Source organism: Toxoplasma gondii, chromosome VIIa (genome assembly GCF_000006565.2).
Source record: "Toxoplasma gondii ME49 chromosome VIIa, whole genome shotgun sequence".
Taxonomy (NCBI): domain Eukaryota; phylum Apicomplexa; class Conoidasida; order Eucoccidiorida; family Sarcocystidae; genus Toxoplasma; species Toxoplasma gondii.
Window position 1 is genome coordinate 3,216,718 of NC_031474.1, and position 18,255 is coordinate 3,234,972.

General features: G+C 56.0%; 2 protein-coding genes across 2 annotated transcripts; one reads left to right on the plus strand and one right to left on the minus strand.

Moving 5' to 3' along the window:
• Window positions 1-1,945: 1,945 nt before the first annotated feature.
• TGME49_202568 (hypothetical protein) lies at window positions 1,946-3,831 on the minus strand (the record flags this gene model as incomplete). Its single annotated transcript, XM_018779212.1, has 4 exons — window positions 3,759-3,831; window positions 3,006-3,387; window positions 2,295-2,471; window positions 1,946-1,977 (listed from the first exon to the last, which is right to left on the minus strand). The coding sequence occupies exons 2-4, from the start codon at window positions 3,241-3,243 to the stop codon at window positions 1,946-1,948; spliced, it is 447 nt and encodes a 148-aa protein (XP_018637396.1). The 5' UTR covers window positions 3,244-3,387; window positions 3,759-3,831.
• A 5,850-nt stretch (window positions 3,832-9,681) lies between these two features.
• Window positions 9,682-17,664, plus strand: TGME49_202550 (NLI interacting factor family phosphatase; the record flags this gene model as incomplete). The annotated part of the gene is made up of 4 exons (XM_018779211.1): window positions 9,682-9,702; window positions 10,311-10,446; window positions 10,637-10,652; window positions 11,199-17,664. The coding sequence occupies 4 exons, from the start codon at window positions 9,682-9,684 to the stop codon at window positions 17,662-17,664; spliced, it is 6,639 nt and encodes a 2,212-aa protein (XP_018637397.1).
• Between the last annotated feature and the right edge of the window lie 591 nt (window positions 17,665-18,255).

The following is an 18,255-nucleotide window of genomic DNA, read 5'->3' on the forward strand; positions in this document are numbered from 1 at the left end:
ACACCGCATCTGCGAAGAAAGAGCTGAGGAGCGGCTCTTCCGTCAAGGCGACCGCGACGGCCTCAAAACCTGAACGCATGCGCTTTCGGAGAGGTCACTTCTCGCCAAAGTTTTCGCCTGGACCGCAGAGACGCGGCGAGAACCGAGGGGGAATGAGTCCGAAAAAAATCACTGACTCAACGTCTCCACTTTCCTGCAACGTCCCGAGGGCCGTAGAAACAGCGAAACGCGACACCCGAATGCACTTTCGCGTCCATATAAATCTGTACAGATATATAAATGTACATATATATATATATATATATATATATATATAGTTAGTTTACCTGGCTTACACACACATATATATATGACGTATGACGTAAATACGAACGTGAGAGTCTTGAGGACAGAGTGGTTAGAAAAGCCTGTGTTTCTTTCCTAGTAACCACGGGCGTCGAGAGAGCATGTATGTCGTGACTGGACTCTGATAATCTGTTTCCCCGTCTTGATCTCTACGGATCTCTGGAGCGCATGCAGTCCCTGAGAACATGTCGCGTCGCCTTCTCTGGCTTCTGGAAGGAAGGGAGCATGGTGTCTCCTCCCTCTGTTGCTGTGCCTTTTTCTTGTTCCCCCCCCTCACAGTCGTTTACTCACTCTGCACATTCTTCTCAGGAAGCCAAAGGAGCCTTTAAAAGCAGTCCCCGAAGAACAGGGAGGCCGCTCTTGTTCCCCTTCTGCATCCAGTTCTTCGCTGTGAATTAGAGTGTGTGCGCGCAGTACGTACTAATATTCACGGAGATAAAACGGTCGGTTTGTGTGAATCTCCGAAAAATCCGGAGCAGCCTGCCGCCTCGCGGACTCCTAGGGCAAAGCAACGGTCTAGGACGTAGGTTGCCGTGCTCACGTCTTCCAGCTGCGGGCGGAGAACTTTTTCTACTGCGTGATACCGAGAAAAGTTTTGAATTTCAAGGTTCTACTGGGACTCCTGTTTGCGAAACCGCTGAGCCTCTAACTCAGAAGCTACTGGTTCCACGAAAAGCAGGACATCGCGTGGAGAGTCGGAAACGCCCAGAGGGGTGTTTACGGTTTTACAGTTTCCGGTGCCGCGCTTCGAGTTCTCGGCGCATGCACGGCCAGCAAAAACGTTTGCCGTCCAGCTGCTCAACGAGGAACCGGTAAAGAAACCAAGAATTGCGTCTCTCTGCGCGAAAAAGCCTCTGAGGCTCGAGTCTCGGCTGGGTGCCTGCGGTCACCTCACCCAGAACGAAGACTCCTCCTCGGGAGTCCATGTTCGCGCATGAATCAGTCCGTTGAAGAAGAATAAAACTGCATTTTGGACCTGCGGTCACTGCGTCGGCTGATACGCGGGTCTTTACGGCTACAAAGTGGAGCATTCCGCAATAAGGAAACACAGCAGGAGAAGCGAAGAAAGAGTTTCCAAGAAAGCGCGTTTAACCGAGACTGGCGAAGCCCCGCAGAAGGCGAGCGCGTGCTCAGTAGACAGAGACTCTGAAAATGGCAACGGTCCCGAAGAAAGGAGAACTTTGAAACGTTTGTTCTCCCTCCTCGGAGCTGGGCGGGGATGCTTCGTGGCAATGGTCTTAGGCCGTTGGATGCGGTTCTTTTCTCGCCTTTAGGTGAAAACAGCAAGACTTTTGAGAGCGCATGTGCACAGGAAAAAACTTTCTGGAACTTCCAGGTGAGAACTACTTTGGCTAAAACATGATCGCCCTTCTGTTCGACAGTCGGCGATTGGTGGCGTCCGGCCGGGACTTTGAAGGTCACCATCGGAGACCAAGCGAGTCCCCTGAGACAGCAGAAAAACGCGTTTGAGTCCTCTCGTTCCCCCTGACGTCTTCTTCCCCCTCTTGCGACACAGGTGAGCAAGACGACGCAGCCTTCGAGTTCGCCTCGAGAGACATGATGGACATGCGTCTGCAGTTCTTCTTTCTGCGAGCTGCCGCTAGCCGGGGCCAACGCGAGGCTGGTCGAAATCTGAGCAGCCAAAAGAGGAGGAGCGAAGGAATGCGTTCGCTGAGGAGCCTGCGCCGAGATCTAGGGGAGCCGACGCGCGTTGCCTCAAAGAGACACAAGACGAAACAGGCGCAGAAGCGCAAACGGAGACAGAGACAGGCTCAACGAGCGAAAATTGGGGGGCTGAACGTGACGTGAATCCCTCTCCGCAGACGCTCGTCACCATGGAGACGCGAGGATGGAAAAACGGATATGAAAAGAACTTAAAGAATGCACCTGGGCAGTCTCAACTTTTGCAACTTCTGCAGAGAGGAGCGGCAAGTGTTCTCGAGACTTACGTTCTGAAAGCGAAGCCAGATGAATGTTCAGCTTTTCCATTCTTTGACGATGAGTCAACTTCAGTCTCTCGTTCACGCGATCCTTTTCTCTCTTTTTCTGTGCCAGCCGGAAGGCTTTCTCCGCGGGCGTCCAGTTCGGATTCTGCTCTTCTTCGAGGAGCAGAAGATCCTCGTCGACTGCGAAGAAAAAAGCAGACGCTCGGAGAAAGGAACAGCGTGACTCCCCCCCTCCCCACCGACGGTTCTGTTGTCTGTGACCGCTTCTTTTTCCTGCGTCAGTCGCGCTCTCTCGGCCGCATGCCAACATACACAGGTTCTCTTTTTCCTACACAGGGCCGTGACTTCTGCTGTTGAGATCGCGGCAGAAAGCTCCCCGAATGCCTCCCTTTCGCGTTTTCTTCTCTCCCTTTCTTCCCCGCGCGTAAGCACAAGCTCCCAAGCAACCTGAACGCGTGGAGAGCCGCTCTCGCAAGCATGCCTTCGAGTACGGAACTGCGCCGAGACGTGTATGGGGCACAGCGAAGCATCTGGAACTTGGTGCATCGCATTCTCCTCCCCACGACGCCCTCTCGAGCTCCGGGTCTCTTGAGAAGGTGACACACACAGTTCGTGAATCGCTTCTCTTCTCTCCCTGCTTCGCATCCGTTCTGTGCGCCTCTCTCTGCCTCCTTTTTCTTTCCTGCTCTTCGTTCCGCGAGTGCAGCCGCCTACCTTCTTCGTCTCCTACGGGGTACCGCTCCTCACAGGTTTCTTCAGCTTCTGCGTTTCGTTCCTTGTATCTCTTGTCTTCTTGTTCTTCTCCGAATCTCTCGACTTTCTCGCGCTTCACCTCGCACGCGTCGTCGTCGTCGTCTCTCTTTCTCTTCTTTTTCTTCTTCTTCTCGTTCGACGGCAGGCCCTTCCCCTTGAGGATGAGGCGCCCCCCGATCGCGGCGTCGTACCGCGACATGGGGATCTCGAAGAAAGACCTCAAGCGTGACGCTCGAAAGTGAGAAAAAACCGAAAGGAAGCAACCGCCGCAAAGACTCGGCCGCAGCAGAGAAGCGAGGCAAATACTCCGAGAGACACTCGGTTTCCACGGAATGGGTAGGAGCTGCACAAACAGACAGAAAAAAGGAAGCGACAGATAGAGGCCGAGGCAACAGAAAACGAAAGTCACGTGTGAGACCATGCTCGCGCAAAGGAACCACAGAAGTTTTTTTTTATTTCTGCAACGAATTCCAGCGGTCTTCGCTCTCGTCCTTGAAGTGCAAAAAGGACAGGCGCAGCAAGGCAGAGGAAAGAAATGAAATATGGTGACAAAAAAGAACTGTCTCCATTAAACCCCCAGACGTCACATGCAGTGTTGCTGTATTTTTCCCCTGCTTCACAGCACAGCAGTCCAGCGAGAGTAGGTGGAGAGTCATGAAGAAATATTCGTTTTCCTCGTAACTGCAGGTCCATTTTTCTGTTTCATGCACGCACCGGCTGAAGCTCAACGCCGGTCGAACGTTGCCGCGTTTCTTGTCCAGATTTCCTCCCAAGTTTCGAGACTTGCGACGCTTCTCCGGCAGTGAAGCGGCAGGTCCTGCGCGCACAGGTCTAGCGTCCCCAGAGACGCACAAAGAAGAGGCAAACGAGAGACGGAACGCACAGAGAACAAGAGGAAGAAGACAGGAGAGAAGGAAGAGATTGAGGGGAGAGAGAAAAGACAAGAGACTTCTTCAGTGAATGTGCAGTGGAAACGCGCGCTCTACTCCTCGCGCTCCCGACTGCCGGCCGGTCGCTGGTCGGCGACCCAGTGGAAGAAGAAGATGAGGAGAAGAGCGACGACGCCTGAGAAAAAAGAAGAAGCCAGAACGGAGAGGTATAAGAGCAGAAACGAGGCGAGGCGAACACGACGAAGCAACCACGGGGAGAAGAGAACTACAAGGAACAAAGGGAAGGGAGAAAACGGGTGCGAACAGAGAGACGAAGCGAGAGATGTTTGCGCAGGCTGGACGATGCCTGCTACTTGCAGCTCGTTCAGTCTCTCGGGGATTTCACAAGTCCCGAGAAGGGAGCGCGCGGTGAGCAGAGGGAAACAAGAGGCTTGAGAGAGACGGAACAGAAAACGGAGCACAGCAGGAAAAGCGAACAGTTCACCCAAGAAGCGCCAGCCAGAGAAGAAAAAGCATGCACATGCAGAGGCAACGGAGGGGGGAAGGCCAAGTGTCGGACTCGAAAAGAGCAGGAGAGAAGTCAAAAGGACTTCCTCTTCGAAGGTCTCCTAGCCAGGAATTTCCCCGCAATGGAACAAGAAAAAGTCAAACAGCAGGGCCATTCAGAGGACGCGGGCACTTCGACTGTCTCTGCAGAAGCCAGGAAGAGCGGAGAGTTGGACCTCGAGAGGAAAGGGGGACAGCCCTGCATCGAGGAGGACAGAGAACATGCGCGGAGAGCGAGGAACCTGGAAAAGAGCGAAAGCTCGTACCTGCGATGTTGGCAAAGAGATAAGCCTCGTACTCCATTTCTGGAAAGCAGAAGAAAGCGGCAGGCCTTGGGCAGGTAGACAGGAAGCAGCCGCATGCAGGGAGAAGCTGACGAGCTCGAGAGAACAGAGACAGGAAGGCGAAGAAGAGAGGAGAAGGCGAAGAAGGGAGAAGAAGAAGACTAGGGGCGAACTGCGGTGGAGACAAACAGAGAGCAAAAACGAGAAAGGAGGGACGAACAGAAGAAGCGGTGCCGCTGTGAAACGGCCGACGCGGAAACTCACGCACCGACACAGAGAGAACGACAGCGTTTGGGTTCCGCAAAGAGAGAACTCGACAACGCCTGTGTTTTTGCGAGCAGACGCTCTTTTAAATCCAAAACGGTGCCTCCGGAGAGAAAGGCATGTGCGGCGAGGAAGATGCAGCGAACGGAACGGCGACAGGCGACGTTAGCGGAATACGCGAAGCCGATGATGGGAGAGAAGAAGACGCAGAAGGGGAGAAAGTCGAGAGAAAACCTTTTCCAGCCTCAACTTCGAGTGATCAGACGCCTTACACGGAAACACTCAGAAAGCACAAGAGAAAAAAAAGCGAGAAAATAAAGTCACGACGGATTGACGGGGAGTGACCGCTGGACGAACGACCGGAAAGGTAGGGGAACGGTGAAGGAGAGAATATCGGGGTACAGAGGGAGGGAAGAAGGAGAGAGGAAATAAAAGAATACGGAGACAGAAAAAGACAGAATAAACGGAGGGCAAGCAAGTTAAAACAGAGAAAGAGAAAGAAACACTCCCAAATGAGACTGCTCTACTCTAGGGTGAGAACGGGGCCAGATCGATGGTGCTGCACGGGGACACCCGCAAAAAAGATGGAACGGAGATCTTCTCTGCGCCTTTTATGTCGATGGATTGTGAAAAGAAAAGCGTTTTTCCTCTTCTCTTGGTCCTGGCGAGCTCCAACGTCGAAAGAAGTCTCTCTAGCGAACAATCTCAGCATGCACCGCGGACACGAGAGGCGATGGAGTGCTGCAGAAATGGACAGTGGTGGCAGGGGGACACAGACCTCTAAGAGACAGCAAAAGACTCTTTTTTCCAGTTTTCAGGACTTGTAAGTTTCTTCATCCATCTCGTTTGGCTTCGATTCAAACTATTTCCTCTGTCTCTTCTTGTCGTCTTCTGTTCTGCCCTTCACTGCACTCAGATCAGAAAGTTCTACAGATTTCCCTAGCTCTGCCTGGGTTCCTCTCTCTTTCAGAGTCCCCCGTGTCTCTCTCTCCCTTGCTCGATATGCTGCGCTCTCTCCCTTCTCCTTTTACGAGGTCGCTCAACCTTTCTCGCTTTCTCTCGGTGTTTCTCGTCTCGTGCGCGGGGTTGTAAATCTGAGCCTCTCTGTGTTCAGATCGTTTCTCAGACGATTGTCGCGCTTTTCCTTCCAAGTCATTCGACCTCCATCAGCTCTTTCAGACTTCTTCTCTCCCTCCTTTTCTGTGGCTTCCGGAGCTCAACGACGTTCAGAGTCTCTACTGCGCTCCTGTGTATCGCCTGCATGCCTCAGCCTTTCTCTGCCTTCCCCAGGAAATAGAAATTGAAAAGGTTCTTTAAGAAAAGGGAATATCTTCGGGTCATGTATGCTTGCACTTCTCTCTTCTGTGGATTCGCAGTGTTGTCAGAAACGGCGATAAACAATGTCACCCTAACACACACACGGGCACACGACCGCGGAGCTCCCGTCTCTGCTTCCATATCTTATTTCCAGGAGAGTTTCGCGCTTGCAAATCCAATTCGAGATGGGGAGTGCCCTGACGCATGCAAGAGAAAGTGCACAGAACATGGAGGTCAGGAGAGTTGTGGTGGATCGAAGCAGCACCCTGCAGCAAGCTCGGTGGGCGCAACGACTTAGATCGGCTGGAACAGACCGTCAAATCGAATCCTAATCAACTGAACTCAGTGTTACACAGTTGAACTGGGGAAACACCGTGTGCTGTGACTCATCTTTTCTCGCAAACCACTGAGATCACAGAACTAGGAGACCAACTCGCAGTCGACACTCTCCAGAAAGGGCGACACCATCGAGGGCTGTTCTTGGGTGAAGAACTGGAGAACAACGAGCGTTTTAGACGCGAAGGAAAATGTGCCCTGCTTCTCCTGGAACGAGAAAACTCCACAGCATGCACCTGGACCGTATACGTGTTCGAAATAAAAAGGCAGAAGTGAAACAGGCACAAGCAGCTGCAGCGCAACGCCACACTTTGCACAGAGACAGCATCTACTTCTAATGGAATAGCAACGATGCATTTTCTAACTGCGTACGTAGCTACGCCAGTACCAGAGACACTGATATACCTTTATGTGGTTCTTACAGCTCGGGATAGAGGTTTTTTCTGGATTTTTCTTCTGCACTAGGAGCCGAATACAGAAAAAAGCCAGAAACTTGGAATTCTTTCTCCGTGTCCAGGTCGGCTCATGTGCTGGCCGCGAAGGCTTTTGGAGCAATGCGTCGAATTCCTGGTTTCCACCTGGATGTTAATTGAGAACTCCTTCATTTTGGCTGTTAGCGTTCCTGAGAGTCCGTGCGTGACCTCTAGTCGGGGGTTGAAGATTTTGTCCTGTAACAGTTAAAAACAACCGGGCATGTCTCAGGGCAGGCTTCTCTGTTTGCAAAGCCTAGGGAAGACTTCTGTTTTATGAGTGAAGTTTTCTCTGGACAGCAACCCCCCAGTTTCCTAGGACCATCAGTGAAGTGTTTTGGTCTCATTCCATGAACGCACTGAGCTAAATAGGCGCAACAACTTTCCAGGGTTTACCAGGTTTACAGACACGCCAAAACGATATCAATGTTTCGGATCTGGTGGAACAGCAGATCAAAGAAATGCTAATTGACTAAGTTGGTTTGTAGTGGGGAGTCGGCATTTCGATGAAGCATTGCCTAAATGTGTTGTCAACGACCTGGGTCAGAGGAATTGTTACAGCGTCACCACACCTTGGTGATGTACCCCAACGTGGAACATTCTCCCTCTTGCCACAGCAGCCTGAGTTCTGCTCTCCAATTCAAGAGCCATGATCCTTGTGTCTTTAATGCCTGCTTTGCACGGAGGATATGGCAGCTTCCTAGTACCAGTGTATGTAGCCGTTCGGAGGTCGTTTTCCCGAAGACCTAATGCAATTTGTTGCAACTTGTGGAAGTCGCAGACGCGCAGAACTTCCCAAGTAGTTATGTCCATGCAGATAGATGGACGGGTACTGCAAATCTATCTACGTGAAAACTCTGCCTTTCTAAACGCGCGCACAAATGTGTATAGGTAGGGTTGTTTCCACAGGAGAGGTGGATGTGGAAGTGCACGTTTGATTTCGGAGTGATTTTATTGGGGGAAAATCAAGTGGAGAGTGCGGGAGAATGAAGGTCGACGGAATGCGGGAACTTTCACTCCTCTCGTCTGCACTAACCAAGGGAAGTGACACGGACAGAGGAGCGGATGCGTCCGTTTACACTGGGAAGTGTGACCGGAAGGTGTCGGACTCTCAAACTCCTAGTTTTTTGCACTCCATGAGAATGTCACCGAAACCGTCCTTTCCTGGAGACAAAACGGGTGACCCGGACGTGAGTAAGAACGACGCAGAGGCCAAGCGCCTATAAAAACACAAAGCTGGTCTTCTATCAACCAGCGCTCCGGACTTTCCCTAACTGAGTCTCTTCCAGTTATCCAAGTGATGAAAAACCATCAAACCTACAGTGAACCCCTCTCTCGTGAAGTAACGTCAAGCAGCTCGAGATAGATTCACACACACTTTCACATCATACATCCACGCGTAGTAGAGCCTCTGTAGACATCGGTAAAAACAGTCCGTGCAGGTCGACGCGTCCCCGGTGCCCTCGAAAGGAGAAGCGTTTCCGATTAAAAAGGTTTTCTTTCCCCGTCCCCTCCGTGTTTTGTACTTTCCTTTTTGTGCCGCACATGCGCAGGGATCCGCGCACGGACGTGACGGGACCTCAGGTGACAGGGTTGCCACGGAAGGCTCCTCTGGATGAAAGTGGAGATCCGAGCCAGTTGATAGGTAAACTGGATCTTTGGGTGGGACAGTTCCATCAAACCGAATGCCACTCTTCGCAAGAAGACTAATTCAGTGAAGCGCGGTAGACAATTGGCGTCTGCCGTTAACAGATGAGGGTATAAAAGGCAACAACTTCAAGCGCGGCATCTGTACGCCTGCAGGGTTCCTCTCGAAGCACACGTTCTGTCGTGTACATTGGAAGCTCGTTCCCGCGGGTGCTAGCTCGGCGCAGTTCGCGCATTTCTGTGGGTCTTGCTCTCCAAAAGATTCTCTATTTTTCGGGCACCTTTTTCCTTTTTCTCGCGCGCGTGTCCGGGCGGATCTGCTTCGCTCATAAGCTGGTGTGAGGCCGTCACTTTTTTCGCGAGAACTCTCGCAAAGACCGCAGCCAGCCACTGCCGCAAGTTTACTTTGCGGCACAGCTCTTCTTCGAGTGTGTGTGCAACGTCCTGCGCTTTTCGGCGATATCGTCGCTTCGGCGCCCGTTCTTCCCTTCGCGAAAAGCGCTTGCTTCTCTCGCATGTGTAGCGCGTCGATTGAGATTTTTCAGACGGAAAACTCCGCGAAAACTACGAAAAACGTGGATGGGACACCGTGCTCAACGCACGCGGGCGAAACTTGACTTGCAGCAGTGTGTCCGAGCACTTGCCACGGCGCCACAGACCGCGGCCTTCCGGTTTTCCTTTGCAGATTTCCGTGGAAAACTCCGAGTCAAGTGAGAAAAAAACACCTCGAGACTTTACACACTCCATTCGTTCTTCCGGTTGCGCCAGTCTCGCGCGAGATCGCAAACAAGCGCTTTTCACACGCTCCCAAACACGCAGCTGGACGTTGTCGATGAGGAAAAGCCAGCCGTTTGCAAGCGCTCGACCGATCGTAGGCCCGTGCATGCACTTTTTCTCGTTTCCAGTAAGTGTGTAGAAACCGGAAACGGCGAGCAAACGTTTTCGCACGCCTGGCCCCGACGATCTTGTCTCAACTTGGTTTCCCGATTCCATTGTTCTGCGCTCCGTCCGCGGATTTGCCGCATTCACAGCAGCAGCGCCAGCCCAAGGTGCCGTCTGGGCTTTTTCTGCGTACGCGTTTTTGAATCTTTTTGGATGCATGCGGACATCTTTCTGCCGGCAGAGGACGCGAAATGTGCGAAGGAGTCTTGCTCGAGGTCCGTTAAAGTAAGGCCTCGCGAGACACTCTGAGTCTTTACTGTCTCAACTGCTTCGATGCCCATCTCCCCTTTTGTTCGTTTTCACGGATCTGTGCTCTTCCCCGATCTCTGGGATCTTGAACTTCGTCTGGGTCTGTTTCTGTCTCTCCAGATGTCCTGGAATCTTCTCACTCGAGTTCTCGCTCTCCCGTTCTTTCCCCCTGCCCCCCACCCCCCAGAGAAGGCGCCCCCGACGTTCACCTCCTCGTTTCTGCCGCTCTTCGCTGTGCGGCGACCAGGTGGTAGTCCCCGCGTTTTCTGATTGGTCGACTGCCCCCTCGCATTTCGCGTCTCCTTGCCGATTTTCCTCCAGGCGCGTCCGCGGAGGAAAGTCCACAGTGGCGTTGCAGCACGCGACAGAGAGCGGAAAGAACGCGAGACGTCGGGAAGGCGCGTTGCGCTCGCCTTCTCCCTCGGAGGCAGAAGACAGGAGAGAGAGGGGCGCGGAAGTGAGTGTCTTGGCAGGCGACATTGGAGACAGGACGCGAGAGACCAGCAAGGACGCGGAGGAATAACCATGCAAGAAAATGGCGACTGAAGGTGTAGAGCTCTCAGACTCGGCGGGGGAAGAAAGAGGCGCCACCGCATTCGAAGATGATTTTCTGGAAAGCTTGAAATCACTCTCCGATGTTTACTCAGCTCAGCAGCGAAACTGGTACGAGGACATGACATGTTTCACCCTTGAGATGCTTCCGAGCGGCCTTCCAAACGTTGCTTTTCGAGGAGTTCGCGTGTCTCCACACTCTATGGAAGCGTTTCTCTATTTCTGCGTCGTTGTCTGTGTGGATAGAACTGCCAGTCGACTTGTGTAGGACGGAGACCCGAGGTGCCTAAGAGAGAGAGAGGCAGAGCTTCTTCACATACGCAGCTTCCGTCCACATGCCTACTGTAGATACAGCGAACTCTCGAGTTTCTCTCAGGTCTTTGCTTTCTTTAATTTTTAACCATTCAGTTGATACGTCGTGGGGGTATCATGCCTCTGCTCGTTCGATGATAGATATACAGTAGTGAACCGCAACGTAGTTCTCTACATCTACGTTTCAACGTGTATGCATTATGCGTATACATATATATATATATATATATATATATATATATGTATATGCATTGATATCTGCACGCGTGTATATACGCGTATTTGTGTAGGTTTATGGAGGTCTTTTGGGGTCGTTCACTGTTTTTTCTTTATTTGTTTCTGCAGTTACATACAGGGGGAGACAGGGGAGCTTCCTCCAGCTCCTTCGGACTCCAAGCGGACGGTGTTTCTGGACATCGACGAGACCTTGGTTCACGTGACTCCGTACCCTCTGCCTTTTGTGAAACCGGACGCAACGTTTCTTCTTCAAGAGCACCGGCGTCCCTCAGACCCACCAGGTGTGTCTCCCGAGTACCTGCCAGGTGTCTCTGCGGGGGCGGCTCCACGCGCGGCGCTGCTGCATGTGTACTACCGGCCGTTTCTGATGCCGTTCTTGGAGAACTTGCTCCAGACGAATCGGTGCGAACTGGTCGCCTTCACGGCCGCTCTGCGCGAGTATGCAGACCCGATCTTGGACGGAATCGAAACGAAGCTGGGGGGCGCCCGAGGGAGCGTCTTCGCGGCTCGGCTGTACAGACAGCACTGCGCGCGGGCGCCTCGCTCGCCCCTCGTCCCTCCCGCCTTCTTCGAGGACGCTCATGCGGACTTTCACTCTGCCGAAGGCTTCGAAGCGGCGGAGCGTGGGGACCAGACAGCAGAGGGCTCGCCGGAGGCCGCGCGAGAAGAAGAGTGCGGGCAAAAACGAGGTGAAGACGCAGGCGAAGAAGATCGAAAGGAGGAGCGCGAGCCTGTCGAGGCAAGTAAGGGAGGAAAGCGTAAGCAAGCCGAGTTAGATGTGGGCGGCAGGAAGCGAAAAGCCACCACGGAAGACCTGGTCCCAGGCGACAGTGGAGAGGCAGAGCGCGTGAACGCCGGTCTCTCAGAAAACACCCCACAAGAAGAAGGAGAAGAAAGAGAAGGAGAGAGAGAGGCCGGAAACACAGTGTCGGAGGGGGACGAGCTCGCGAGGCCAGGAGAGAGGTGTGGCGGTTCTCAGCCGAGAGGATGCGAACGCAGACCAGACGCAGAGACGACGGGGGCGGGTGCGCCAACTGTGCCTCTGCCTCTGTCCCCGACATCGTTCGATCTGCGGAGGGCGTTGACGGAGAGCGACCACGACGAGGACGATCTGTACAATCAGCAGTTGGTCGAGGCCGAGGAGTTTCTCTACGTGAAGGACTTGGTGCATGCAGCGCCTTCGCGCTGTCTGTCGCGCTGTGTGTTGCTCGACAACTCGGTCGTCTCCTTGGCTGCTCAACTTGCGAACGGCTTGCTGCTGCGGCCCTTCTACGGGGACCCGCAGGACCGCGAACTCGAAGGGGTGCTGGCCTTTCTCCTGGATCTCCTCGAGAAGACTGGTGACATTCGCGAGAGCATGAAAGAGTCCGGCATGCTACACAAAGTCACGCAAATGCTCCTGCTGCTGCCGGAGCTCCGCGAGTCCTTGGCACTCTCAGCGCCTCTCAAAGCCGAGCTCGACCTTTACTTGCGCGAAGGCCGCGAATCGGCAGAGGCGATGGCGTCGGCGGCGCAGAGTGAGCTTGAGGAAGGCGCAGCCGAAGCAATTGCCGCAGAGACCGAAAGGAAAGGAAGCGAGCGCGGTGACAGCGAGAAGAAGGAGACCGGAACCGTGAGGAGACGCAGAGGCCGACGGAGTCGCAGACAAACGCAGTCCGAGGGCGTCACACGAAGCAGAAGAGGCGAAGGAGGAAAACGCGAGCGAGCACTCGGCGAGACGGGAGTGAAGGGTCGTGAACGAGTGTGCGTATCGGCAAGCGACAACTCGGTTCACGAGCAAGACATGGACGAAGACGACCTGCACGAGAGCGAGAGTCTCTCTCCCTTTCTCACCGACCACGAAGCGCCTTCTTCCTCATCTCTTTCGCGCGCGAGCTCGCCTGAGGCAGTTGACGCGACGCGTCTCGTCGACGCTCTGTCGGCTTTTCCTTTGCTGTCAAAGTCACACGATGATGAGACATGTCGGTCGACAGAGCCGCCGTCAACGCAGGTCGCACTTGAGAGTCCGGCCAGTGTCTCGTCGCCGCCCTCACTGCCTGCCTCGTTCCTCCTTGCAGCGTCCCCTCCAGCGTCGCCTTCGCGCCCAAGCGACCCGCCGCCAGCGCCGGAGGCCGCCGAAGAGCCTGGGTCTTTCGACTGCGTATGTGGATGCCCTTCCGAGCGCGGCATTCGCTGCTGCGGCGAGGAGAACCTCCCAGCAGAGGGCGACAGGCTGTCCGAGAAGGCCGGTGGCGAGTGCACACAAGGGTGTGGGGAAGAGGGAGAGATGAGAGCGGTTGCGGGGCCTGAGCACTGTTCTGTCTTAGGTGGACGTCGGGACTGCTCGACTCAGAGAGAGGAAACGGGGGACGCCAGAGAGTGTACCTTCGCAGCAAGCGGCTGGCCCCAGGGCCGCCTCCCCGTGCTTCTCGCTTCGGCGGGGAACGAAAGCGCATGCAGCAGAGGCCAGGGCGAAGACGCTGGTGGAGAGGAGACTTCGGAACCGAAGAGCATCGAGCTCACCAAAGCGGCGCTCGTGGAAGGGGGCTGCAAAAGTACGCATGCGTCGGAAGAAGCGAAAGACGACGAGCAGGTAGAGGGGTCGCGCGGGCATGTCGACGCTGCCTTTCTTCCAGAAAGCTTCTACCTGAGTCAGGGCCGAGGCGCGGGGGACATGGCCAATCCCTTGTCCGACGCACCAGATGTCTCAGAGAGCAGCTGGCCTTCCTACGAGTCTCTCCAGATCTGGCCTGCCCGCGAAGAGGCGACGAACTCTAGGTCAGGGACCTTCCTGGAAGAGAATCCGTCTGTCCTCTCAGTCGCGTTGTCCTACGTTGACACTCGGCCCCCTGGTGAGGACAGATTGCAAGGCGACGACGGCGAGATTCCGAGCGTTTGTCCTCCGGTTCTCGTCTCTACTTCGAGCGTTGTTCACGGTCAAACACTCTCGCTTCCTCGAGTGTCAGCAGGACTCCCGTCGGGGCCAAGTTATCCCAGCGCCTCGCGCCTCCATCCCGAAGAGCGTGATCCGGGCCGGCGGTCGGATCGCCCTGCTCTGCCCCATCTCGCGATGCCGCCGTCGTCTCCACCTCCGTCCCCACACCTCACCTCCTTGGCTCCGCCACTGCCCTTCTCTCTCCCTGTCCCTCCCCCTTCTTCGCCTTCAACGCCTTCTGCATCTTCTCTCCCGCGCCCAGAGCGCTTCAGAGCCGCCAGACAATTCACCTTTCACCTTCAAGAGCCGACTCCGCAAGGCTCCCGGCCTCGCCAGCATCTCAGGGATCTTGGAGGCCCTCGCGGATTCAACCAGGAAGGTGCATGCGTTCCCTTCGCTGCCCAGGGCGCTGCGTACTCGCCGTCAAGGACCAGCTCGGAGTACCCCGATCCTTCTCTGCCGCCGCCGGCTCTCGCTGGGGGCGCTGCTCATCCGGGGGCACGCGATGCCCAGGAAGGGACAGAGGAGACCCAAGGGGCCCCAGGCGCGAGGCTCGAGCGCGGGGCGCGGCCCACAGAGAAAAGAAGCGAAAGAAAAGAGACATATCACGCAGCAGCGAGTACGCGAGGAAGCCAACCTGAGCCGCGCGTCCTGCGACACCCCCAGGCCGAACAAGGCAAGCCTGGAAGCTCCGCAGTTTCCTCCCTTCGTCCTCTCGCTTCTTGTTCTCCTTCGTCTGTTTCTTCTCTGGTGTCTTCGACTTCCGCGGCCCCGCGGCCACCGCGGGTGGCTGCCCAACCGCGCCCCACACAGGTGAACGGGGGGACCATGTCTGAGGCCCAGACGGCGAAGAGTTCGACGCAGCTCGCGCCCGAGAGTCTCTGTCGGTCCCCGTCCCCGTCATCCCTCGTGCGTGGTTCGCCCCCTGCTCCTGCAGGCTCCAAGAAGAGGCCGGAGAAAGCCAATGACGAGGTCGAGGCCCAGCGAGACAGCGAAACACAGGGCACTGGTCAGGACAAGAAGGAGGGCGATGACGCCCCTGCACCCAGCAAGGGTGCGGCGAACCCCCAGAGCTCAGCGAACCAACAGAGTGCAAAGAAACCGTCCAGCGCGGCTGGGCATTCTGTCGGTCAGGTGCTCGCCCGTCAGAAACCGCATGCAGCTCGCGCGAGCTCGTTGCCTGCAAAGAGTTCCCCGAACCCCACACAGCTGCGACAGGAGACTCCTCGCATGAAGGCCGAGGGCCAGGGGGCGCCTCAGACGGAAGTGAAGAAACGCATCACGCCGTCCAGCTGGCGAGAGGAGCGCGTGCAGCTGACTGGGCGGGGAGATCTTCGAAGGCCGGTGTCCACGGTGCAGGGCTCACACAGTCGCCCAGCGGGTGTTTGCGTCGCGGCGCCAAAGACCATTCGTGGAGTATCGGGCTACTGCGGGGCAGCTGTCTCTCTTGGGGGCTCCTCCTCGTCGCCTGGACTCCGAGCAAGCGGCGGGAAGAAGTCGAAAAAAACCTTGGAGTCGCAGGTGTTGTCTCCCCAGAAGGGCTGGTGCGAGAGGCTGACAGCTTCTCTTGGGTGTCAGTCTGCCACTGTTCACAGTGAAGCCTCGACTCCAACGCAGCGAACGAGTGCTGTCTCCATCCCTTGTTCCGTCTCACCACAGCTCCAGGGGGTTCGTGGATGCAGCCAGTCGAGCAAGCGCGTCTTTCTCCCTGTCTCGTCAACGGCAGGAATGCCAGGCGTACACAGCGCAGGCAGAGTCTCGGTTTCTCGTTCAGAAGCGCATCAGGTTGTTTCGCGTCTGGAGGCTCCCTCGCCTCATACACCAGCGGCAGCGAGTGTGCGTTCAAAGAGTGCAGGGCCTGGGCTTAAGTCCACGGAGTCTCCGACCTCGCAAGTCGTCTTTCGCCAGTACGGAGGCGTCATGAATGGAGCCCAAGGTGACAGTCGCGTCGTGCTCGCCTGCGTCTCCCAGAGGCCTCCAAACGTCTCTTCTGCCCCTACGGTTCTACCAGTCACCGGAGCTCTACCGGCTTCTGGGGCTCCACAGTGGAGTTTGGGGGCGGGGACAGAGCCGCAGAGAGACCGGAGTGCGTCCTCGTCGGAAGTTTTGCTGTGGCACAACGAGGGTGAAGAGAGACAGCACAGCGCACAGAGTCGTGTACGTTCTTCCGAGGAACGGGAAGACGAGGAAGGCGAAACTCGCGAAGTCGAAGTTTACTTTGCTGCGCCGCCCCAGGTGCCCTCCTGCCTTGATTCGGCGGCGACTGCTGTTTCAAGGCGCGCGAGAGAGACAGGAGTCGAATCGGTGACGAAGTATGTAGATAAGGAGGACCCTTCGCTTCCTTCAAAGTTCCAGTCTTATGCAGCTGTCCCTGCCGCCTCTTCCTCCGCTGTAGCCACCACGTCGACGCCCATTCAACGGCCGCTCGCCTCTCAGAGCACTCCGGGGTCTGCTCTGAGGGGGGGGTCTCCAGTTTCTCCAGCCTCCTCCTCGCGGATGTCTCTCGTCTCTTGCTCATCCCCCGCCGCTGCGCAGGGAGGCTCCCCTGCAGTTGCAGCGGCGCTGTCTCCACGTTTTGTGCAGCCTGTGCTGTTTGTGGGGAACAAGACGAATTCGGTGGCTTTCGGATCCCTGGTCTCCGTACCGGGGGCGCGAGAGCTGAAGCGCGACTTCATTCCTTCCTCAGGTGCTCAGGAGACACCCATCGGTATGCTTCGTGTCTCTTCTTCCTCGGCGGGGGGCAAGGCACCAGCCTTCGGACCTTCGCCCCTGTCTCCGGCCTCTCGCACGGATGCGTCGGTCGTGGCACCGGCGTCAACTCTGATGTTTTACCCTGTCTCCCCGCGCCCCGAGGCCCAGACCGGCATGTCTCTGTCCCCTCTGGGTGCGGGCGGCTTGGGCGCGAAAAACAGCGATTCCTCTCGGCCTCAGTCGTCCAGAACTCCACCGGTTGGAGGGGCTGCATGCGCACCACAAACCGTTACCTGGCAAGGCGAAATGTCTCCTGTCTCCGGGCGGAACTCGCCGATGTCGGTCAACCCCGAGGCCGCCATGAATCGCCTGCCTTCTGAGGTTGCTGGCCTCAACGCTTCGGATCAGTACAGAGCGAACTCCATGCCTCGAACGTACATGCGTGCATCCGCTCCTCTTTCGCCTTCTCCACTTTCGTCTGTGGACTGTGGTCCTTCCACGGACAGGCGGGTGTGTGCGACGCCATCTCGAGGTGTCTCCTCGGTCGCGCAGACTGCAGTCCTCGGTGCCTCTTCGCGACTCTCTCTGCCCTCTGTTCGCCTCCACATGAAGAATGGCCCTTTGTCTCCCTCCACCGCTTATGGCTTTGGCTCCGCGTTCTCGCCGAGCACCGTTCCGCCGGTCCCCACCTGGCTGCTGGCCGAGGCTTCTGGAGTCCGAGGCCGGAGCCGGGAGACAGGAGGACCTCTGGCATCGGGCTGCTGGAGACAGCTCACGCCGAGAGGTTCCCGCGTCTGGGTCCCAGCGCAGCGAGAAACGTCGCTCTCCCCGACTGCATGCAGCAAACCTGCAAATCTGAAAGTCGCCGCCGAGGAAGGCCCTCAGCCGTCGTGGTTCTGTGGCGCCCCTCGCAGCCCAGAAGCTCTGCGGTGGGGAGGAAGTAAAGGCAAGGACGCACAAAGGCGCTGAAGGCCCCAAGCGACGAGAACAAGGAGAACAGAACGAAGAAGAGCGGGAAAGGAGAAGGTCTGGAAACAGCCAGACGGAAAGCGTAGTGGAGGAAGACGCGAAGAATGACAGAAGGAAGAAGCGAAGAAAATGACAAGAGGAAGGCCAAGTGACAGGAAGAAGAGAAGAAGGAGTTTTTGTGCGAGGAAAGAGGGAGCTCAGCATCTGACAGAGGAATGTGAGGACAGGGGAGCGAGGAGAGAGAAAGTCGCTCGCGACCCATGAGGGTGTGTGAGTGCGTATCGCGTTGTTTTTGGAGACGATGAGTCCCGTGTCTCGGATTTCGGACAATCTGGCTGTGACCATCAGGCGTCTCCGCGTCTCGTGACGCCTTCGCTCTCTTTTCTGCCCTGTCCTTTCTATTGAGGGGGGCTGTGTCTTTGCGTCCCGGCCCTCTGGACAGAGAAAAGAATGAACGTTTCTCGCGTCACCTTGAGAGGAGCCCGGGCGTCTGTGCAGACACATTCGCATGCGTTTTTTTCGCATATGTCTGTTTTTCTCTCGGCCTTTTTGCGTCGGAGAGACCCACTCGGTCATTTTTCGTGCTCGCTT